Source organism: Rhinatrema bivittatum, chromosome 3 (genome assembly GCF_901001135.1).
Source record: "Rhinatrema bivittatum chromosome 3, aRhiBiv1.1, whole genome shotgun sequence".
NCBI classification, from domain to species: Eukaryota; Metazoa; Chordata; class Amphibia; order Gymnophiona; family Rhinatrematidae; genus Rhinatrema; species Rhinatrema bivittatum.
In genome coordinates, this window is record NC_042617.1 from 89,918,183 (window position 1) to 89,942,600 (window position 24,418).

At 45.5% G+C, this 24,418-nt stretch overlaps 1 protein-coding gene across 1 annotated transcript in view; it reads left to right on the forward strand.

Annotated features, from left to right (window-relative positions):
• The window catches only part of EML6 (EMAP like 6), an 815,949-nt gene that overhangs the window by 758,315 nt on the left and 33,216 nt on the right, over positions 1-24,418 (forward strand). Inside the window, exons 36-39 of the mRNA XM_029593447.1 lie at positions 3,252-3,424; positions 6,171-6,333; positions 18,821-18,924; positions 19,766-19,919. Coding sequence (XP_029449307.1) covers positions 3,252-3,424; positions 6,171-6,333; positions 18,821-18,924; positions 19,766-19,919 — 594 coding nt within the window. The remainder of the gene's footprint in view (positions 1-3,251; positions 3,425-6,170; positions 6,334-18,820; positions 18,925-19,765; positions 19,920-24,418) is intronic.

Here is a 24,418-nt window from a genome sequence, read left to right on the forward strand (position 1 = left end):
TCATGGGCAACCGGTCTCCTATATGCATTCCCTCCACTTCCACTTCTCTCGAAGATTCTCGTGAAGTTACGTCAGGACAAGGGATGCATGATCCTGATAGCACCTCACTGGCCTCACCAAGTGTGGTATCCAATAGGGATGTGAATCGGGCTTCGGACGATTGAAAATATCGGACGATATTTTCAAAATCGTCAGAAATCGGGGGCTCCCGATAAGAAAACCCCACGATTTTGTTCCTGGGGTTCTCTTATCGTTTTGGGGGAAGGCGGGAAAAACGGCACACCAAAACAATCCCTAAACCCACCCCGACCCTTTAAAACTGTTTAAAGATGGCACCGGCTGTACATTACTCCTACCATGTGACAGGGCCTGGCCAATGGCACGGATACCCTGTCACATGGTAAGGGCCATTGGCACCATTTTTATTAGTGGCAGCCGACGGCCCCGAGAGCAGGAGATCGCTCCCGGGACTTCCTCTGGACCACCAGGTACTTGTAAAAGGTTTTGGGGGGGTTCGGGAGGGTGGGGAAAGCTAAGGGAACAGTTTTAAAGGGTCGGTGGGTTTTTTTGTTTATCGGCTCGGGCGCAGCCGATAAACAAAACCGCGATCGGGCCGCACAAAAAAAAAATTTAATGATGTGAATCTGAATCGGAACCAATTCTGGTTCCGATTCACATCTCTAGTATCCAATACTTCAGGATCTCTCCATTCGCAGGTACATTCCCTTGGGAAAGGACCCACTTCTGATCACTCAGAACTATGGGTGCCTACGCCACCCCAATCTTCAAGCTTTGTCCCTGACGGCCTGATGTTGAAAGGATAATTCTTCAGCCACTTAACCTTTCGGAGCCAGTTTCCCGTGTCCTGGCCGAAGATGGAATCTTGTCTTCCGGCTTAGAGAAGGCCGGAAGACAAGATTCCATCTTCGGCCAGTCTGTCTTGCGCAACCTTTTTACAACTTGATGTACCAACACCCTTCCGCCTGCCCATTAGGGTTCAGGATGCCCTCTACCAAATTCCACCCCAGTCCTTGTGCCTATTGCACATTTTGGGTACATTTGGTGCATTTCTCGGACATCCTCAGCTCGGTACTCACCCATATGTGAGGAATACCATCCTGCTTGTCCTATGAGAAAGCAAATGTTGCTTACTTGTAACAGGTGTTCTTACAGGACAGCAGGATGTTAGTACTCATGAATCCCACCCGCCACCCCACAGTATTGGGTTCATTACGTTTTCTTATTTTATTTTTCAGCACTTCCTGTAGCTTTAAACAAGACTGAAGGGGGACCCCTGCTGGCTGCAGGTTTAGTGCCATGCTGGGCATGCCCAGTAGGTGCCAGACAAAGTTCTAGAAACTTTGACAAAAGTGTTCCGTGATTGGGCTCCATCCTGTGATGTCACCCATATGTGAGGATTAACATCCTGCTGTCCTGTGAGAACACCTGTTACAGGTAAGCAACATTGCTTTACACATAAGCAGTAATGTTATGTTGTAACAAATTAGTAAACCAGGGAGCATTATATTGTCCTTTCTTTTTAAATTCTTTCAATGGAATCAATTTTGTTAAAGTAATTGTAATTACAATATTCCAAATTTGTAGATTATTAGGAGTAGTAACTGCATTATTTCCAAGTAATGGTACAATTTATCAGAAAGCAGGTTTTTATTTGATATATTCTTTGCTCTAATGAAATGGCATGAGCTTTTCAGAGTTCCAATGGTAGCAATGCTGAATGTTGGTAATATAAAGCATTACAGACAACTGCAGTTGGATATTTTAATAAATCACATAAAGTATACACAAGATACATGTTAATTTACCAAACTCTAGATTTCATACATATGATCAACTTGTGGTACAAATTTAGCTCTTTTATACAGAAAAATGTAAATTTACTCATCTAATTTGTGTTATTTGGTATTTATATGGCACTCTAAACCAAAGCACCATACAACAAATTACATACAAGTACAATGAATCCATACCCCAAAAAACTTACAAATAAGTGGATATCTGAGGCAATGGGAGATAAGCTGACTAACCTACCTGAAATCTCAGCTAGTATCTGTGGGAGAAGCAGGGCTTTAACTCAAGCTCCCTGGTTCCCAGCTCACTAGGCCATACCCTCTCCATACTTTTATTTATATTATGCACCCATCTACATACTAATGAAATGACAAATCTTGAAACTGGAGGACCTCAGCAAAATGTACCTTATGGTAAATTTTTGAGACCTCTATATTACAAAGAATTGATGAGTATTCAAATGTGAAGTATGCTACTTCAGTACACAATTGAGTACCCTCATAATAGTTCTCAATCTGCCAATATCAGATTTTATGGAATAGTTTATAAAACACTACTCTAAAATCTAACAAAATCTTTCAGAGCTGAGAGGCAGATAATTTCCAAAACAATATCTGGTTGACAAATGAACTGTAGCACTTATATATGATCTTAACCATCAGGTCGATACAGTAAAGTGTGCTCCGTCGGAGCGCACTGTCAGCCTGCTCTGGACGCGTGTTTTCCCTTACCCCTTATTCAGTATGGGGAGGAAAACACGCGGCACCTAATAGCGCCCTCAACATGCAAATGCATGTTGATGGCCCTGTTAGGTATGCGCACGGGATCCAGTAAGTAAAATGTGCAGCCAAGCCGCACATTTTACTCTAAGAAATTAGCGCCGACCTCTAATTTCTTCCGGCGCCAGGAAAGTGCACAGAAAAGCAGTAAAAACTGCTTTTCTGTGCACCCTCCGACTTAATATCATAGCGATATTAAGTCGGAGGTCCCCAAAAGTAAAAAAAAGTAAAAAAAAAAAAAAAATTTGAATTCGGCCCGCGGCTGTCGGGCCGAAAACCGGACGCTCAATTTTGCCGGCGTCCGGTTTCCGAGCCCGTGGCTGTCAGCGGGCTCGAGAACCGACGCCGGCAAAATTGAGCGTCGGCTGTCAAACCCGCTGACAGCCGCCGCTCCAGGTCAAAAGGAGGCGCTAGGGACGCGCTAGTGTCCCTAGCGCCTCCTTTTCCTCGTTTGCACCACGTCGCCTAATTTGCATACTGGATCGCTCGCACCGGCCAAGGGCCGGTGCGTGCGCGGGAGAGCGGGCGTTCGTCCGCTCTCCCGCGGTTTTACAGTATCGGGCTGTTTTGTAACTAACAACAGTTTTGTGTAATAAAAGAGATTATACATCAAAAACTACTGCCTGGACTGTTAAGAAAATATCTTTTTTTTTAATGCAGAAACTTCTGAATAAAGTAAGTTTAGGGCATTCTGCATGCTCTGCTGCCTACAGCCCTGATGGTGAAATGGTCACAATCGGGATGAAAAATGGGGAATTTGTCATCCTTCTTGTAAGCTCTCTTAAAGTTTGGGGCAAGAAACGAGACCGAAAATCTGTCATTCAGGATATCAGGTATGGAACACAGTTGCGACTGAGTGAGTAGGAGACAGACTATTTATAAAGAGTTATTTGAAAAGCTGGATATAATTTTCTACGTTGGTTAAATTGTATATTTCCTATGGTAAATGTTTTAGGAAAAAATAGAGAAGGCCATATTCAACATATTTCTCTGGCTAAGTTTCGCATTAGGTGGACAAATGCCAGGATTTGAAAATCCCACTGGTCTGACTTCCCATAACATAGCTGGAAAGTTTTTAGCTATGTCAGAGACTGTCTGAGGGTGGTCTGTGGCAGAGCAGTGTTAGCTGGCTTAGAAGCCTATTTACTAAAGGTTTTCTCCTATTGTGTCTATGGGAAAAATACTTAGTAAATAGGGCCCTGAATTAGCCAGATAATACCGATTTTCAGCATTATCCAGCTAACATACCCCTAGATTAATTAAGCCAAGAAGTTTTATCAGAGGAGGGGTCCCACTATCGCAGGGGTGTGACACCGTGATAGTGGGGCTCCCTCCCCTGAAAAAGCATCGCGGCTATATGGCGCGTTCTTCTGTCGTGGTCAAACACCGCAGCACAAAAGAACGTGGCAAGTGGCCCTTTGATGCAGTGGCAGCCCCAGCCTCATGGGACTGTCATCACCTTAAAGGGCCACTAGCCAGAAAATAAAAATCACTGCAAACAGGGAAATCGAGCCGGGGACAGTTCTGATCCTTGTCTCAACCCAGTGCCACCAGTCGAGGCAGCCCCAACATCCCTAACATTAAAAGTTAAAAAAAAAAAAAAAGAAAAGAAAAGAACTGCGCGACGATGGCCCCGGCCCCTGTTCCCACTTCCCCAAAGCACACATATAAAATGTGGCCTCGGCCCCTGATACCAATGCTCCCTATTCCCTAAGTCACAGCCTCAAGATCCCTGCCCCTGCCAAACATCAAATTCCCATGCCCCCACTCCCCTCTGAAGTCAGTAGCACAAACCCCCCCATCTCCGAAATCAAACTGCCCACCCCCAAAATCAATACATCAAACCCCCAATCCCATCCCCCACAGTCAATAGAGCAAACACCCAACCTGAAATCAATATATTAAACTCCTCGCCCCATTTTGGGGATGTCGGGGCCACCTCAACTGGCAGCCCTGGGTTGAGACAGGGATCAACACTGACCCCCACTCAGTCTCCCCGTTTGCAGAGGCTTTATTTTCTTCTGCAACTTTAAATATGCAGTGGGAGCTTCAGGACCCGTGTTAGGATCCCAGGCCTCCCACCGCACATCTAATGCATTTCAAATTGATGTAGATATTTTATTGAGGCTGACCACCTTCTCAGTCAGCCACGATAACATATTTACATGAAATTGACTAGTAATGACCTTCTTTGCATGCATTTGCATTATTCGTGCATGCAAATTGCATGCAAAAAACTCATTGTAATGGGGGGAGAGTATCTAGGTGGGGAGATGCAAAATAGCATGAATATCGTGTGATAGATGCGATATAACTCATGTTAAGACACTAATGTGGCTTGATAAATCAGCCAGGAGCTAGATAACTTTAGGGTTACTGAAGAGCAGTCCAAAGGTTAGCCAAATAAACTTATCTGGCTAACTTTAAGATATCCAGGTATTTTCAGTGGAGCAAGCATGCCTCTGAATATCCCTGCTAAGTTAGCTGAATAAGTTCATTAAATTATCTTTGCCAGCCAGCCAACCAGCTGCTGAATATGGATCTCATTATAATTAAATACTGTAAGTTTTTTACTGCTTAGTTAAAATAGTCTTTATGAAGTCAGTTTTCCAAAGGATCTAGCAGGCTAACTAACGAGGTGAAAATTATCCCGCACAGAACAGCTGAATATAGCCAACTAGTGAAACTAGTTTACTGTATTCAGGTGTTCTAAATGTAAGTGGTCCTTATATAACTAACTTGATCAGGAGAGAAAAGTATACACATATATCGAATTTTCAAATATGTATATACGTACTATTCCCCACTTAACCCCATCCTCGGATAAAGCAGGTCTAAAGTATACAGGTACTTTTGTAGTTAGTTTCCCTTTGAAAATCCTCAACAAGTTACATGTACAAATATAAAACTACCCGCATACCTTGCTACTAGCTGTCTTAATGAAAATTGCCCACTGTATATTACACTATAAAAAGTATTCCATTTTTATTATCCAGTGTTCTGTGATTCATAGGATGAGGAAACTGAAAACACATCAAAATGTTTGATGTGTCTGTTTCTAAACCTTAGTGAAGTGCAATCAGAAGGTCCACAGTTTGAATCCTATGATGCTGCCTCAGTGAAATATGAAGGAAAGCAAAAAGTCAATACAAATCTAACTTTTTGCGTAACATAAGAACATAAGATATGCCATACTAGGTCAGACCTAGGGTCCATCAAGCTCACTATCCTGTCTCCAACAGTGCCCAATCCAAGTCACAAGAACCTGGCAAGTACCAAACGTTAAACAGATCCCATGCTACTAATGCTGACAACAAGCAGTGGCTATTTCCTATTCATTAATAGCAGTTTATAGACTTCTCCAGGAACTTATCCAAACCTTTTTTAAACCCAGCTATACTAACTGCCTTAACCGCATCCTCTGGCATCGAATCCCAGAGTTTAATTGTGCGTTGAGTGAAAAAGATGCATCAAAAATGAACAGACTAAATGGGCGTTGTGGTTCTTATCTGCTATTATTTTCTGTGTTCTGTGATGATAACTATTAATGTTGTCAATTCTTTCGATTTTGTTTTTCAGAATCAGCCCTGATAATAAATTTTTGGCAGTGGGTTCAGCTGAAAATACTGTTGATTTTTATGACCTTAGCCAAGGTCCAACTTTAAACCGAATAGGTTACTGCAAGGACATTCCAAGTTTTGTTATTCAGATGGATTTTTCAGCCGACAGTAAATATATTCAGGTATAATTTAAGTAACAAATTTAAAGGCAAATGGAAGGGAGGTGGATTAGTACCATCACAGTTAGATAAGAGGAGTAATAAGAGTGGCAAATAACTGCATCCAACCTGAAGGAATTGGAAATCTTAGTGCAACAGGTGTCCAGTGATTGAGTTCTAAACCCCTCCCCTGCTTATTGGGTTCTTAATGGGAAATGGTCAAGCATTTCATGTAGTGAACTGGGTTCAAGGTGATTCTTTCACTGGACATGGAGTTATCCCCTCTGTGGCTAACAGAGCACCCTCCTTATTTGGCTGGCTCCTTTATACAGAAACAAATCTTTTGGCAAACTTCTTAGCAAGTGTACCCAAACTCTGAAAATGAGCTCAGTCCATACAGTTGGTGATGGTTCAAAACTATAATTTATATGAAAACCAAAATTTGCCAGGGTAAAAAAAAATGTCTGACTAGTTTTGAACCAGGGATTGTTCCAGTTAAAAGCTGGAGCTCTTCCTCTGAACCACTTTGTGAGTCTCATGATTAAAGGATGAACATCCCAGAAAGGGCTTACCTGCAGTCTCAAGCAAGGATTTGCAGTTTTATCCCTGAGGATCTGAATTGACCCTCAGGTATTCAAAATGAATTGTTGGAATTCCACAGTGTTCCTGGCAACTTGAGGACTCTGAACTGTGCTGTGGATCCTGGATGTGGGGCAACTGTAATCCTTGTGAAGTAACCCTGCTGAAGTGTTTGTAATTTTCTAACCTGGTATGGACTGATTGTGAACATAGTGATTTACCTGACCTACTTTAGTGGCATTGAACTATAGCGCTGATAATTGTCTGTACCCCTGACTTGAAGAGAGCCAGCTTTTTTGTCCTTTTTTCTTGCATACATTTCTTGACTTTTACACGAGTATATACAGTACTTCAGAAATCCCACCTAGATCAATACCTGACATAGAACCTAAAGATGAGAAATTGATAATTGCAGCAGTGTACAGTGAACTATGGACTTTATTTCACAGCCAGCAAAGAAAAAATGGTAAAATAGGCAAATGCAGACTCTGTAAAACAGAACTAGAAATTGTTACAATCTCATTGCTTTCCAACATCATGCTGATGTTGGAAAGCAAGTCTACAGAAAAGCCTAATACGGTAGGCATCGACTGGAAATTCTGTAAACACTATAACATCACTGTACCAGAAAAACACTTGGATCACTACCCTAAAGACTTTTAGAGAATGAAGAAAGTTGTGATCACCTGGGGCATTCCAATTCCAATCAATAAGAAGCTCAATGCAAGAAAAACTGGACATTGTGGTAAAGGAAAAAAACACAAGAACAGTATTGCTAATAGAAGTGTTCATACCAGTCCAATGATTTCTGTGGAATCTATGGCAAATAGATCTTCAAGTACCTGGGATGTCATCAGAGACCAAGATAATATGGCAGAAAGATAAAGATATTTTCCTAATTTTATTGGGTGCTACTGGCCTAATTAAAAAGAATTTCCAAGCACGCATTGATATGTTGCCTATAATATTACATCCTATGAACTCCACTCCAGAAGGAGGCTCTCTTTTGGCACACATGCAAGCATTAAGAAGAGCATTAGCAGTAATATAAGATACTGAAATCATTCCCAACACACCCTGGCGTAGGAATGAAGCTCAGAGTCATTCCTGCCAAGGTACGCATAAAACTAACTCCCATCTGGGGACATAACACATTTTCATTCATTTCTCCAGGAAATCACCACATTTACATTTCCTCTGAGAGTTGTTATTTATTGAGACTTCTGGCCTAATGGGTTTTCCAACATCCTCTAGGGGTCTTATAGATAGCTAGCCATTGGCCTAGAAGTAGAGTATTGGATTTACTCCCTCCATAAGAAAATTGCATAAGCCTCCTTCTGCACCAGCAGTCACGACAGACCTCTCATTTTGGAGACTCTCTTCTTTCTGCCATTCCACCACCACCACAGAAAAAATTATTGCAAGATCTATCATTTATACCCAAATTTTCCATAAGTGATATCATTGTTAAAGTTACAGGATCTGTTTATATCCCTGCAGTTATCAATAATCACATGCTTGGAACAGGTAGTCCCAGTTTCGAGACAGGGCCACAACAGCTGTATGTGGCTAATGGAATTTTTGCTTAGATGTTACGTGTTTGAGTGTGTGCATGTTGAGGTGAAGGTAGAAAGGAAAACAAATTGTGCAAAAAATCTCCACAACAATAGCAATGTTGAGATAAAAAAAAAAAACGGGGGCCAGTTTGTGCTACTTATGTTTGCATGGGCTGCCTGATAATCATGACTTGATCATTGAATACTCACAGGCAGCTCCAGAGGAAGAGAGACACACCACATTAGTTAACTCCCTTCTGTTAGCTTCTTCCAGAAAACTGCTTAAGACAGACTATTATTCCCTGTACGTACCAGGATCATTCCAGACGATGGGTTATGTCCCCCGTCCAGCAGATGGAGTCAGAACAAAAACTCTCAGGGGAGGTCCCATATAACCACGCCTCCCCTGACTCAATTCTCAGTATAGTTCTGACTCCAGCAGATGTGAGCAGGGGACACTGAGGTCCCCAGCATTTGGCCTTAGGGTCTTAAGCTTTTGGTTTATTTCTTTATGAGGGATCAAGTACTGTTTAAGTGATTATTACTTGATTAGAAAGTTAGCCTTTTGAAAGGTTATAACTAGGGAACTGCCTCTTTTTCCTTAGTTAAGGGTGACTTGCTGACAGGCTGTTTGCCATTGTCTTCCTTTCTCATTTCCTGCCTCCTCCCGTTGGTTTTTTTTTTTTTTCACATGGCTGGAGGTAAGTTTAGTTTTTGTGTTTTGGTTATTCTAGGTCACCGGTGGATTCTCCGTTTCAGAGCGCTTAGGTCCGAGGGAGCACATCGGTGGGGCCGATCCCTCCCCTCCTGCCCGCGTTTTGTGTACCCGCCCCGCCCCTGTGGTGTGAGGAGCCTCCCGACCCGCGGCCCCGCGAAATCACATTCCCTGGGGCCGCTTGCCGTCAGGAAGTCACATACCCCGACAGGCCTTTCGGGTCGGTGGGTGGGGAACCGGGCCGGACCTGCAGCTTCTTCGTTCCAGCTGCCTGTGGTGATTCGCGCGCTTGAGCTGCCCCTCCCCCTCCCTCCAGCGATGCAGCGGCAGTACGGGCTGTGAAGACGGCGGCGGTCAGGGGGATCCCCTGGCCCCGAGAAGGGCGGCGCTTCAATGGTTCTTCGGGAGGGGAAGACAGCCCACCTCCGGGGGAGACCGAGCGGCTTCAGGACCGCGGGGGCAGAAAGCGGCAGGCCCCGTTTCCGCAGAGTGTGGGAACGGCGGCCATTTTGTTTAAGGATTTGATCGCCGGCCTCTCAGATGACGATGCAGAGGCCCAAATTTTGGCGACCCTACTGTTTCCTGGGGCCAGAGCCCAGCCTGTTGGACAGCTTGGGGGGCATTCGGATGTTCCTTTCGCGGGGGTCCCTGCTTTCTCCCCTGAGTTTATAGTCCTGATGCACAGGGCTTTTGTACATAGCAGGGACACTCTGCTGGGAGGAGGGGATCCGCCTCCAGCTAAGCGGCCGTGCCTGAGCCCAACCCTGGAGGTTCTTTTTCACCAGGGTAGCGCCCCTTCTTCGGGGGGTGTCCCGGGAACTTCTCGAGGGTCACCTTCTACTGTGATAGCGCCGCAGCCAGCAGGGGGTGGAGATCCCCTCATGGACCCGCTCGCCGAGGACCCCTCCCTGATAGCTCAGGTCGAGGGTGATGATCCTAGAGTGCTCCGCATTTTTCAGGCGGGGGAATTAGATGACCTCATACCACACATTCTTCAGGAGATGGATATTGATCCTCCCCCAGATCCAGTGGCCCCAGACCCGAGCATCAAGAAGGGGGATCCGCTCCTGGCGGGCCTTCGTCCTCTGGCTAAGGCTTTTCCCACACATCATAATATCCTTCAGCTGATCGCCAGAGAGTGGGATACCCCGGAGGCCAATCTTAGGGTTGGTAGGGCTATGGATAAATTGTATCCTCTCCCGGTGGATTTTTTAGAGCTGCTCCGAGTCCCCGCAGTGGACTCGGCGGTCTCAGCGGTGACGAAGCATACGACCATTCCCGTCACTGGCGGGACGGCATTGAAGGATATTCAGGATTGGAAGTGTACCTGAAGAGGGTATTCAAGGTCTCAGCGCTAGGCATGCGGGCTGCGATCTGCAGTTCGCTGGCCCAACGTGCAGGACTCCGGTGGGTACAACAGCTGCTCACGTCTCAGACCCTGCCGGACACCGAGGCTCAGCAGGTGGACAGGTTGGAGGCCGTGGTCGCCTACGGAGCAGATGCCTTGTACGATCTTATCAGAGTACAAGCGCGAGCCATGGTGGCTGCGGTGTCGGCGCGTCGTCTTCTTTGGCTAAGGAACTGGGCGGCTGATGCTTCATCCAAAACCCGCCTGGGATCTCTCCCTTTCAAGGGCAAGTACCTGTTTGGGGAAGACCTGGATCAGATCATTAAGTCACTCAACGAGAATGCGGTTCATTAGCTGCCGGAGGATCGACCCCGCTCTTATAGAACCTTCAATACCAACAGAAGTAGATATCGGAATCAGCGTAAGACACGCTCCACGAGACAGCAGCCGCCTCGGGCTCCCTCCTCTCGTTCGCATACTTGGAACCGGTCCTTTCGGGGCCGTCGGCCTGGTAAGGACGGTACACGGGACAGGGCACCGCTCCGAAGTCGTCCCAATGATGCCAGAGGGACCCACGAGTCGATTCCCCGGCTGGGGGGTCGACTTGCGCTTTTCTACGAAGCGTGGGTCCAAATAACCTCAGACCAATGGGTCCTAAGTATTCTAAGACAAGGTTACGCATTGGATTTTGTGCGCACGCCTCCAGGACAGGTTCCTGTTCTCTCCCTGCGGGTCCCTTCTCAAGCGCCGGGCCGTCCGGCAGACACTAGATCGTCTACTTGCTTTGGGTGCGATAGTGCCGGTGGCGGCCTCCGAATTGGGCCGGGGCCACTATTCCATCTATTTTGTAGTGCCCAAAAAGGAAGGGACCTTCCGTCCCATTCTGGATCTCAAGACCATCAACAACTCCCTCAGGGTACCGCGGTTCCGCATGGAGATGCTCCGTTCGGTGCTGGCTGCAGTGCACCCTGGGGGAGTTTTTAGCCTCCTTGGATCTTACGGAGGCGTACCTACATATTCCGATCAATCGAGCCCATCAGCGATTCATTCGATTCAAGATCTTGGGGCAGCATTTTCAGTTCCGGGCCCTACCCTTCGGGCTGGCCACGGCCCCGCGGGTTTTCACGAAGATTATGGTGGTAGTGGCAGCGGCAGCTCAGAAGGGAAGGAATCCTGGTGCATCCCTACCTGGACGATTGGCTCATCCGGGCAAAGTCGCAAATTGCAGGGGATTCAAGCGGTCGACAGGGTGATTCGACTCCTCCATTCCCTGGGGTGGATCGTCAACTTCACGAAGAGCAAGCTACATCCGTCCCAGACGTTGGACTTCCTGGGAGCGCATTTCAACATGCGTGCAGCCATGGTGTTCCTCACCCTGGAGAGGGCGCGGGCTCTACGCGAACAGATCCTCAGATTCCTGGCTCTCGAGGCTCCAACAGCGTGGGACTATCTTCAGGTCCTGGGAACCATGGCCTCCACCATCGACCTGGTGCCGTGGGCCTTTGCCCACCTGCGTTCCCTGCAGAGAGCATTGCTTTCCCGGTGGAAGCCGGTGTCTCGGGATTACCAGGCGGTCCTTCCCATTCCAATCTCCGTGAGGAACAGTCTCGGTTGGTGGTTGGATCCTCATCAACTGGCTCAAGGAGTGTCCCTGGAGCCCCCGGACTGGATGGTGGTGACCACAGACGCCAGTCTATCGGGCTGGGGAGCGGTCTGTCAGGACAGCTCCATTCAGGGACGATGGTCGGTAGGAGCAATCGACCTGGCCCATAAATCGACTGGAGGCCAGGGCTGTTCGGCTCGCCCTGCAGGGATTCCTACACTTGGTACGCCGTCGAGCAGTGCGTGTACTATCGGACAACGCCACCACCGTGGCATACATCAACCGTCAGGGGGGCACGAAGAGTCTACTAGTATCAGTTGGAAATAGATATGGAATGGGCGGAGCTTCATCTACTGCGTCTGGCAGCCTCCCACATAGCGGGACGTCGACAACGTACAAGCGGACTTCCTCAGTCGACAGCACCTGGATCCAGGAGAGTGGGAACTCTCGAACGAGGCGATGGATCTGATAGTCATCTGCTGGGGAACTCCCCGCTTAGATCTCATGGCGACAGGCCAGGAATACAAAGGCCGCTCGCTTCTTCAGTCGAAGAAGGGAACATGGAGCTGGAAGAGTCGACTGCACTGGTACTACCATGGCCACGTCAGTGTCTTCTGTATGTCTTTCCGCCGTGGCCGCTGGTGGGAAAGGTTATTCGAAGAATAGAAGCCCATCAGGGTCCGGTAATACTCAGTGGCGCCAGGAGTGGCCTCGACGGCCCATGGTTTGCGGACCTCCTCCACCTAGCGGTGGGCGACCCGCTCCGACTCGGGCAACCTACCGCGGCTCCTGCGTCAGGGACCAATATTTTTTCCAGCGGCAGATCTCTTCTGTCTTGCGGCTTGGCTTTTGAAAGGCGCAAACTGAGGCGTCGCGGTTACCCTGAGCCCATTATTTCCACACTATTAAGGGCGCGTAAGAAGTCCACGTTGGTCACGTACGTTAGGGTGTGGAAGGTTTTCGAGGAGTGGTGCGGCTCGCATGACATTCAGGCACCGCAAGCTTCGGTGGGACAGATACTTTCTTTCCTGCAGGCGGGTCTGGATCTGGGTCTTGCTTATAATTCTCTCCGGGTTCAGGTGGCGGCTCTTGGAGCTTTTCGTCAGGGGGTGGACGACAGCCTTCTGTCTTCCCATCCCGATATCCTGCGTTTCCTTAAGGGGGTGAAGCATATAAAACCTCCAATCCGACCACCATGCCCGTCGTGGAACTTGAACCTGGTGCTTTGGGCCCTCTGCAGTCCACCTTTTGAGCCTTTGCGGTCCGCTTCCATCAAGGATCTCACCCTCAAGACCGTTTTCCTAGTGGCAATCAGCTCAGCGCGTCTGATCTCGGAGTTGCAGGCTCTCTCCTGTCGGGAACCATATCTTCGCTTTACTCCTGGAGGAGCTTCTTTGTGTACGGTGCCATCCTTCTTGCCTAAGGTGGTCTCGGGGTTTCATCTTAATCAGTCGGTGGAACTCCCATCCTTCCCCTCTTCGGAGCCGGGTGATCTGCACAAGCTAGATGTTTCGGCGGTCTCTGATACACTATCTGGAGGTGACTAATGAGTTTCGGCTTTCCGATCATTTATTTGTCCTCTGGTCGGGACCCCGTAGAGGGTGCATGGCCTCGAAACAATCCATTGCTCGCTGGTTGAAGGGAGCAATCATAGCGGCATATCTGGGAACAGGTAAAAGACTCCGTTGTTGATACTCAAGGCGCATTCTCTTCGCGCCCAGGCAACTTCCTGGGTGGAGAGCTCCTCCGTTCCCGCCCAGGAAATCTGTAGGGCGGCCACGTGGAAGTCGCTTCACACTTTCACCAGGCATTATCACCTAGACGTCCGAGCGCTGTCGGACGGTCAGCTGGGGGACAGGGTCATTCGGGCAGGGCTGTCCGTGGCCCACCCATAATGGGAAAGCTTTGGTACATCCCACCATCTGGAATGATCCTGGTACGTACAGGGAAATGAAAATTATTCCTTACCTGCTAATTTTCGTTCCTGTAGTACCATGGATCATTCCAGATACCCTCCCTCGTTTTTGGGGGTATTTGTGTGTGGGACATCCCTGCTTACCTGTCTCTAACATTCTTCTTTCTCTGTACTGCTGGTACTGCGGGTCTGTCTTCCGCGCAGTACCGTTTGCAAGTTTCACAGTTTATAGTTGTTAATTCCAAATCTAGTTGCTGAGCCTTTGGCCGGCGATTGTTCTGTTTTTGGTTACTTGATCCCTCTGTTCTTCTAAAGACATGGCTGTTCTGCCATGCCTTCCCCGCCTCTAGCCCAACAGCCTGACCTAGAACTGTTCCATCACTTATGTAAATAAACAATCGCTAATTACGCTCACAAGTCATCATGAGGTCGGCTCCTAGCCTCCCTCCCATACTCCATTGTATATAGTACTATATCTTGTTCTCCCTCTCTTTTTTCCCACTCCCAGTTAAGGGCTTCCTTGTTATATTGTAACTTTATGCTCCTTTTAATATATCTCTTGTTGATTGGTTGGTTATAGTTACTGCTTAGTTCGATGTAAACCGAGTTGATTTGATTTGTATCAAGAAAGTCGGTATATAAAAGCCTTTAATAAATAAATAAATGTGGACCTTTTCGCCTCCCGCACAATCACAAGGTGAGCAGGTTCTGCTCCCTGATGTCCAGGGGCGGGCATCTTGCTTGCGATGCCTTCTCCCTACACTGGGGGGAGAGGCCTGCTGTATGCATACCCCCCTCTAAACCGCTCTCTTGAAGACGCTGTTGAAGCTTCAACAGGAGAGAGGGACCATGATCTTCGTGGTGCCCTGATGGGGTCTGGTTCCCGCTTCTGCAGAACCTGTCAGACAGGACCCCCATCCGGCTGGAGACTGCATCCGATCTGATCACGCAGAATCAGGACGCTCTGCGCCATCCGACCCTCCAGGTGTTGGCGCTAATGACCTGGATGTTGGGCACATAGTCCTTCAGTCCTTTGGCCCTTTTGGACAGTGTCGCTCAGGTGATGGTGGCTTCTAGGAAACCTTCTACAAAGAAGTCATACAGCCTGATGTGGAAAAGATTCTCCATCTGGTGTGTGGGGCATGGCTTGGATCCTTTCACATTTCCCCCTCCCCCAGCTGTTGGATTACTTGTGGCACCTTTCCGAGTCTGGGCTTCAAACCACCTCGGTCAGGGTTCATCTCAGCGCTGTCAGTGCGTACCATCAGGGTGTCGCTGGCATGCCCGTGTTGGTACAGCCCTTAGTAGGTTGTTTCATGAGGGGCCTGCTCCAGCTAAAGCCCCCTCTTCGGCCTCCTGTTACACACTGGGACCTCAATATTGTCCTGGCACGGCTCATGCACCCTCTCTTTTAGTCGCTGCATTCCTGTAACCCGAAGTTCCTCACTTGGAAAGTTATTTTCCTGGTGGCGATTACTTCGGCTCGTAGAGTCAGTGAGCTTCAGGCCCTGGTTACGTACCCACCATACACGAGGATCTTCCATAATCATGTGGTCCTGCGTACATACCCAAAGTTTCTGTCCAAGGTTGTGACTGATTTCCATCTTAATCAGTCCATCATTTTACTCACCTTCTTCCCAAGGCCTCTTTCCCACCCAAGGGAACGGGCTCTTCATACCCTGGACTACAAGAGGGCTTTGGCTTTCTTTTTAGATTGCATAGCTGGCCTTAGGCAGTCCACTCAGCTTTGTGTCCTTCGATACCTAGAGGCTTGGAGTGGTGGTGGGTAAGCAGAGCTTATCCAACTAGTTGGCTCACTCTGTGCGGGCCATGGCGACGTCAGTGGCTCATTTGCGAGCAGTCTCCATTGTCGAAATTTGCCGGGCCGCAACCTGGAGTTCTCTTCACATGTTTATGGCTCATACTGCCTGGACAAGGATGGACATCAGGACAGTGCCTTTGGTCAATCCATCCTGCACAATTTGTTCCAGACCTGAACCCAATTCTTCCTGTTTTGTGCCTCTGTGGGAATCAGATAGTCCCCTGCCAACCCACAGCACCATAGTTGTTGTTGTACCCTTTGGCACATGTGAGGACTATCATCCTGCTTGTCCTAGGAGAAAGCGGGGTTGCTTACTTGTAACAGGTGTTCTCCTAGGACAGCAGGATATTAGTCCTCAGGAATCCCACCTGCCTTCCCACAGAGCTGGGTTCTCCCTCCGGTTTGTTTTATTTGTCGCTCGTTGTTTTTTTCTATGTTTCCAAGACTGAAGGGGGGACTTCGCGTGGATGCGCGGATAGTGGCATGCTGAGCATGCTCAGTGTGCTGGTCAAAGCTTCTAGAAACTTTGACAAAAGTTATTCCGTACCGGGCTCCATCGGATGATGTCACCCATATGTGAGGACTAACATTCTGTTGTCCTAGGAGAACACCTGTTACAGGTAAGCAACTGTGCTTTATCCATCTAAATGGCTTTTGAATATATACCACTAGAGTTCTAATTTTTTTTTTTTTTTTGGTATGGTGAGTTTATTGAAAAATATCCTAATTTTCTTCAGCCCCCATTCAAGGGGAGTTCAGTGAATGCAGAGCATATATTTTCAAAACTGGAGGTGCAGTGTTTATATTGGGTTTGTCTTTCACATACTATGCCAAGAATAAACCTCACTCTTAAACCACATTTTTCTGGTCTCTGACTTCATTTCTTGATACTTGACAATCTTCTGTCTCTCCATTTGTAGTACAAAATAGTCACTTGATATCATTGACATTTTAGCACTATATCTGGCTTTCTAGCATCAAGTTTTTATTGGTTGGTCTGGGAATGTCCTATGTGAAAACAACTTCTTTATTCTCTGCAGTTATATCAGGGTTGTGATCCCAGTGTTTCTCTCATACTGCAATGTTATAGTATTTATACAGTTTCTAGTGGTTAGGCCATATTTCATTTCTTTGCAAATTTTAATACATGGATAATAAAGTAGATCTTCCATATTCACAAGCAAGGAACTGACAAATATTTGTTACTATTATAACTATGCTTTTAAATTACTCTGCCTATTCTAGTACTTAGAGTACGATTTTTGTAACCTCTTTTTCAGTTAGCATTGGCATTAATACATTTTTAGTCCTGGGGTAATTCTGCACTTCTGCGGAGTGCAGAATTTGCGCAGAATTCCCCTCCCATGCAGAATTTAATTTTTGCGGGCAGAATTTCAGAGAAAGACTCAGTGGACCGCAAGCAAGCAGAGTCCTGTCTGGGGCAGCAACTGGCCATGAGCGGAGTCCGTCCCGCTCATGGCAAAGATCAGGTCTGGGACAGCAGCTGGCCACAAGTGGACTCCATCCTGCTCGTGAAGATCAGGCCCAGGACCTCAGCTGGCCGTGAGCGGAGCCCGTCCCACTCTCGGTGAAAATCAAGCCCAGGGCAGCTGTAGAGAAGGCCTAGCATAAGAGGCAAGAAAGCTCGCGAGCCTGTGTAAGAGAACCAGTGTGCATGTGAGTGAGGTTTGTGTGTGTGTGATTGAGATCCTGTGTGTGTGAGTGTCGGACTGTGTATATATGAGACAGAGAAATGGGGAAGCCTGTGTGAGGGTGTATCTGTGTGTAACAGTGAAAGAGGATACCTGTATGAGGGGGTGTGTATGTGCAGGAGAGAGAGGAAGCCTGGGTGATGGGGTGTTTGTTTGAGAGAGAGAGACAGCTTCTATGAGGGGGTGTATGAAAGTGAGATAGAGAGAACCGCTGTATAAGGTTGTGTGTGTGTGAGAGAGAGAGGGAGCCTGTGAGGGTGTGTGAGAGAGGTACAGAGGGAGCCTGTGTGATAGGGTGTGTGTGTGTGACAGACAGAGGGAGGGTGTGTGTGTGTGTGTTTGAGAGGAACAGAGGAAACCTGTGTGAGAGCCTGAATGAGAAAAGGGTCAAACTGTGAAAATGGAGGGCTGGGGAGTGGAAATAGAATGGAAGGATTTGAGCATGGAGGGGAAGGGGAAAGATAGTGGAGACCGGAGAAGTTGAGGCCTAAAAGGGCAGAGTGAAAGAGGTCTGGCCAGGGGAGTAGGGAGAGAGGTGGTAGGGCCACTCTTACAGTGTACTTCTAGGGGAATTCTGCTCAAAATATTTAAAACTTTTCTATATTGCCTTTTAAATTAATTACTTAAAATAACAATATACATATAGTCTATAACTAATATAAATATGCAGAATTTTGCAGAATTTTAAATTCTTGTGCGCAGAATTTTTAATTTTTTGTGCGGAATTCCCCCAGGAATAAAATTATAATCTGTATGATATACGCAAATAATATATATAAAAAAGAATGACTAGGTGTAAATATAAAGTAAGAAAACTGATGGTGGAAGAAAGGCACGAGGACAGGGACAGAGTTTTATTTGCCCCTCCAACTAAAAATGCATTCCCCTGCCTCTGAGTTCAAAAGTTTGAATTGGGCCCTAAACGTTTATACAAGAAACTACAGGAATACCAGTTTCATCTTTATATACTTCTAAAATTGAAATGAACTGTACTCTTGTTTCAAGTGTGAGTGTAACGATCAATCAAATTGAATAGTTTTCCAAGGTGAATGAAATTGTTAGCGGTGTTGCACCTGCTTGCATATCTGGCAGTGGAGTTATGATAATAAGGAAAGGGGAAAGTACTCAGTAGTATATTTTTCAAAGCGGGTAGTTAAACAGTTTTAAAAGGAAAGCAATGGAAAGAGAATTTATTGTAAAAAAAAAAAAAAAAAAAGTAAGGTGAAACATCTCAACATTTTTGTAATCATTTCACTTTTAGGTATCAACTGGTGTCTACAAACGTCAAGTTCACGAAGTGCCATCAGGAAAGCAGCTGACAGAGCTTCCACTAATAGAAAGGATAACATGGGCCACCTGGACAAGGTAATTGCAAGGGGAGGCTTTGCTGCAAAGAGCTTTTTAACTGTTCTGTTAGAGGTACAGGTGAAGGAATACTGAAGGATCTGTGCATCCAGAATTCTTTCCAGCTTTACCATAAGCTTTTTAGTGAGACCAAAAAAAAGAGTCTTTCAATAACTGAGGACTGAGAAACTGAAATACCTTATCACAGACCAAGGGTTCAAACTGTACATATGTAGCCATTAGTGTTGAATTTTAGCTTTCTTATTTACCTATATATATTGTAAACATCACAGCACTGACTTATAATTGTAGATATAGTTTAAACAAAGGTTTAAAAGAGAATTATCCTAACTTGTTATACATGAGCTTTCATGTGAAGAAGGAAGCTCTGTGGGTGCATTGTCAGCCGGATCTAACTGACTATCTAGTCACTTAAATGAGCTTCACACCCAGACTCCTTGGTCCCTCTGCTGGAGATGTAGGCAATTCATTACACTCTAAAAGTTTTCAGAAATCAGGTGATCAACCAAATTGTCCTATTCCAGACAATCAGATAATTATGTTCTACCCAAACAAGCAGGGAAGAACTGGGTTCCACCTCCTGTTTTGGGAAGCCACCAGATTGTGGGTGCTATTCACCACACTCTAATTCAGAGACTTCCTATAAAGGTAAAACTGGCAACTCAGTTTGTATGCCAGAGTATTTGCTGCCCTTGTCAGACAAGTGGCTCCTAGGGTCATCCCATTTGAGAAGTTTTGCTTCATGATAATATGTGGAAATAATTCATAAAAAATAAACGTGTGCTGAGAAATACGACTTGGTATGAATGATTAATGTTTTTCTTTTAATTATTTTAAACAGTATTCTGGGAGATGAAGTAATTGGTATCTGGCCACGAAATGCTGATAAAGCAGATGTGAACTGTGCATGTGTGTCCCATGCTGGTTTGAATATAGTTACTGGGGATGATTTTGGCCTGGTAAAACTTTTTGACTTCCCGTGCACTGAAAAATTTGTAAGTAAAAAATTTATCTATAAATATCAACTGTAGTGCCAAACTATGTGACCTGAATAATGAATGTGATATACCTCACGGTATTCAGCGATATGACATATATTGATTCATATTAACAAAGAGTTACTGTGTTTTCTGGGCTCATTAAGCAGTATTAAACTTCAGCAAACATATTGCGAGATATTGTAGCAAGCTTGCTATTACAGTAGATTTCATTACTATTTAGTCTGTATTTTCTCTCTAGACCTTTCTCTTTCCAGCTTCCTACATTTCCAACAGCCTTTGCTTGTTGTCTTACCATTTGGGCTAAATCATTTTGAACATTTTCTTCATTCCCTTGGAAAAATAGATTATGATAAGAACATAAGAAAATGCCATACTGGGTCAGACCAAGGGTCCATCAAGCCCAGCATCCTGTTTCCAACAGTGGCCAATCCAGGCCATAAGAACCTGGCAAGTACCCAAAAACTAAGCTATTCCATGTTACCATTGCTAATGGCAGTGACTATTCTCTAAGTGAACTTAATAGCAGGTAATGGACTTCTCCTCCAAGAACTTATCCAATCCTTTTTTAAACACAGCTATACTAACTGCACTAACCACATCCTCTGGCAACAAATTCCAGAGTTTAATAGTGCATTGAGTAAAAAAGAACTTTCTCCGATTAGTTTTAAATGTGCCCCATGCTAACTTCATAGAGTGCCCCCTAGTCTTTCTACTATCCGAAAGAGTAAATAACCGATTCACATCTACCCGTTCTAGACCTCTCATGATTTTAAACATCTCTATCATATCCCCCCTCAGTCGTCTCTTCTCCAAGCTGAGAAGTCCTAACCTCTTTAGTCTCTCCTCATAGGGTAGCTGTTCCATTCCCCTTATCATTTTGGTAGCCCTTCTCTGTACCTTCTCCATCGCAATTATATCTTTTTTGAGATGCGGCGACCAGAATTGTACACAGTATTCAAGGTGCGGTCTCACCATGGAGCAATACAGAGGCATTATGACATTTTCCGTTTTATTCATCATTCCCTTTCTAATAATTCCCAACATTCTGTTTGCTTTTTTGACTGCCGCAGCACACTGAACCGATGATTTCAATGTGTTATCCACTATGACACCTAGATCTCTTTCTGCGGTTGTAGCACCTAATACGGAACCCAACATTGTGTAATTATAGCATGGGTTATTTTTCCCTATATGCATCACCTTGCACTTATCCACATTAAATTTCATCTGCCATTTGGATGCCCAATTTTCCAGTCTCACAAGGTCTTCCTACAATTTATCACAATCTGCTTGTGATTTAACTATTTTGAACAATTTTGTATCATCTGCAAATTTGATTATATCACTCGTCGTATTTCTTTCCAGATCATTTATTTATATATTGAAAAGTAAGGGTCCTAATACAGATCCCTGAGGCACTCCACTGTCCACTCCCTTCCACTGAGAAAATTGCCCATTTAATCCTACTCTCTGTTTCCTGTCTTTTAGCCAGTTTGCAATCCACGAAAGGACATCGCCACCTATCCCATGACTTTTTACTTTTCCTAGAAGCCTCTCATGAGGAACTTTGTCAAACACCTTCTGAAAATCCAAGTATACTATATCTACCGGTTCACCTTATCCACATGTTTATTAACTCCTTCAAAAAAGTGAAGCAGATTTGTGAGGCAAGACTTGCCTTGGGTAAAGCCATGCTAACTTTGTTCCATTAAACCATGTCTTTCTAAATGTTCTGTGATTTTGATGTTTAGAACACTTTCCACTATTTTTCCTGGCACTGGTGTCAGGCTAACCGGTCTGTAGTTTCCCGAATCGCCCCTGGAACCCTTTTTAAATATTGGGGTTACATTTGCTATCCTCCAGTCGTCAGGTACAATGGATGATTTTAATCATAGGTTACAAATTTTTACTAATAGGTCTGAAATTTCATTTTTTAGTTCCTTCAGAACTCTGGGGTATATGCCATCTGGTCCAGGTGATTTACTACTCTTCAGTTTGTCAATCAGGCCTACCACATCTTCTAGGTTCACCGTGATTTGATTCAGTCCATCTGAATCATTGCCCATGAAAACCTTCTCCATTACGGGTACCTCCCCAACATCCTCTTCAGTAAACACCGAAGCAAAGAAATCATTTAATCTTTCCACGATGGCCTTATCTTCTCTAAGTGCCCCTTTAACCCCTCAATCATCTAACGGTCCAACTGACTCCCTCACAGGCTTTCTCCTTTGGATATATTTAAAAAAGATTTTACTGTGAGTTTTTGCCTCTACAGCCAACTTCTTTTCAAATTCACTCTTAGCCTGTCTTCTCAATGTCTTAAATTTAACTTGCCAACGTTTATGCTTTATCCTATTTTCTTCTGTTGGATCCTTCTTCCAATTTTTGAATGAAGATATTTTGGCTAAAATAGCTTCTTTCACCTCCCCTTTTAACCATGCCGGTAATTGTTTTGCCTTCTTTCCACCTTTCTTAATGTGTGGAATACATCTGGACTGTGCTTCTAGAATGGTATTTTTTAACAATGACCACGCCTCTTGGACATTTTTTACTTTTGTAGCTGCTCCTTTCAGTTTTTTTCTAACAATTTTCCTCATTTTATCAAAGTTTCCCTTTTGAAAGTTTAGCACGAGAGCCTTGGATTTGCACACTGTTCCTCTTCCAGTCATTAAATCAAATTTGATCATATTATGATCACTATTGACAAGCGGCCCCACCACCGTTACCTCTCTCACCAAGTCCTATGCTCCACTGAGAATTAGATCTAAAATTGCTCCCTCTCTCTTCGGTTCCTGAACCAATTGCTCCATAAAGCAATCATTTATTCCATCCAGGAACGTTATCTCTCTAGCGTGTCCCGATGATACATTTACCCAGTCAATATTGGGGTAATTGAAGTCTCCCATTATTACTGCACTACCAATTTGGTTAGCTTCCTTAGTTTCTCTTAGCATTTCACTGTCCATCTCACCATCTTGACCAGGTGGATGGTAGTATACTCCTATCACTATAGTCTTCCCCGACACACAAGGGATTTCTACCCATAAAGATTCAATTTTGTATTTAATCTCATGCAGGATGTTTATCCTGTTAGACTCTATGCCATCCCGGACATAAAGCACCACACCTCCTCCCAAGTGCTCCTCTCTGTCATTGCGATATAATTTGTACCCCGGTATAGCACTGTCCCATTGGTTATTAGAGATGTGCTTCGGTTTTTTCTACCGGGTCGTTTTTTGACTCGGATACTTCGTGGTAAAATTCAGGTTTTCTCATTTAGTTTTTTTGAAAAACGAAACGAGGAAACCCGAAACCGGGCCAAAAAATGAAGCGGGAAATGAAGCTAAAAAAAAACCCACCCCAAGCATTTAAAATCTTTTTTGAACATACATACAAACTCCCCCCCCCATCCCGATCCCTCCCCAAGACTTACGAACATCCCTGGTGGTCCAGCGGGGTCCCGGGTTCCATTTGCCCTCCGTGCCCGGTGTGCTACTGCAAGCCGTGCTCCTCAAAATGGTGCCGAATAGCCTCTGAACTACCATGTCACAGGGACTACCGGCGCCATTGGTCAGCCCCTGTCACATGGCCTGTCCCCCCAAGGCTTGCCAATAATCCCTGGGGGTCCAGCGGGGGTCCGGGAGCAATTTCGTTGTCGGCTGCCAGTAATCAAAATGGCGCCGAAAGCCTTTGCCCATACTATGCCACAGAGGCTTTCGACGCCATTGGTCAGCTCCTGTCACATGATAGGAGCACAAGATGGCACCGATGGCCATGTGACAGGGGCTGACCAATGGCGCCGGTAGCCCCTGTGACATGGTAGTTCAGAGGCTATTCGGCACCATTTTGAGGAGCACGGCTTGCAGTACCACACTGGGCACGGAGGGCAAATGGAACCCGGGACCCCTCTGGACCACCAGGGATGTTCGTAAGTCTTGGGGAGGGATCGGGATGGGGGGGGGGGGTTGTATTATAGTTAATTTAAATGTTTGGGGTGGTTTGTGGTGGTTTTTAATTTTTAAAAAAAAAAATGTGCCCCTCTCCCCATGCAAACCCGAAAAACGAAGTTTCCCCGAAGTTCGGGAAAAATCCTTTTCGGGTTTCGGGGCCCCCGAACCACTACGAATTAGGCAATTTTGTTGTAATTGCCTAATTCGTGATAAACGACTGCACATCTCTATTGGTTATCCTCTTTCCACCATGTCTCTGAGATGCCAATTAAGTCTATGTCATCATTCACTGCTATACATTCTAATTCTCCCATCTTACTTAGACTTCTGGCATTAGCATTCAAACATTTCAAAGTTTGTTTTTTGTTTGTATTTTCATTCTGCTTTTTAATTGATAGGGATAAGTAGAATTTTTTAGCTCATGTGAGTTTTTAGTTACAGGCACTTGGACTATTTTTCTAATTATTGGAACCTCACTGTCGGGATGCCCTAATTCTAATGCATCATTAGTATCCTTTGAAGATACCTCTCTCCAAACCATGC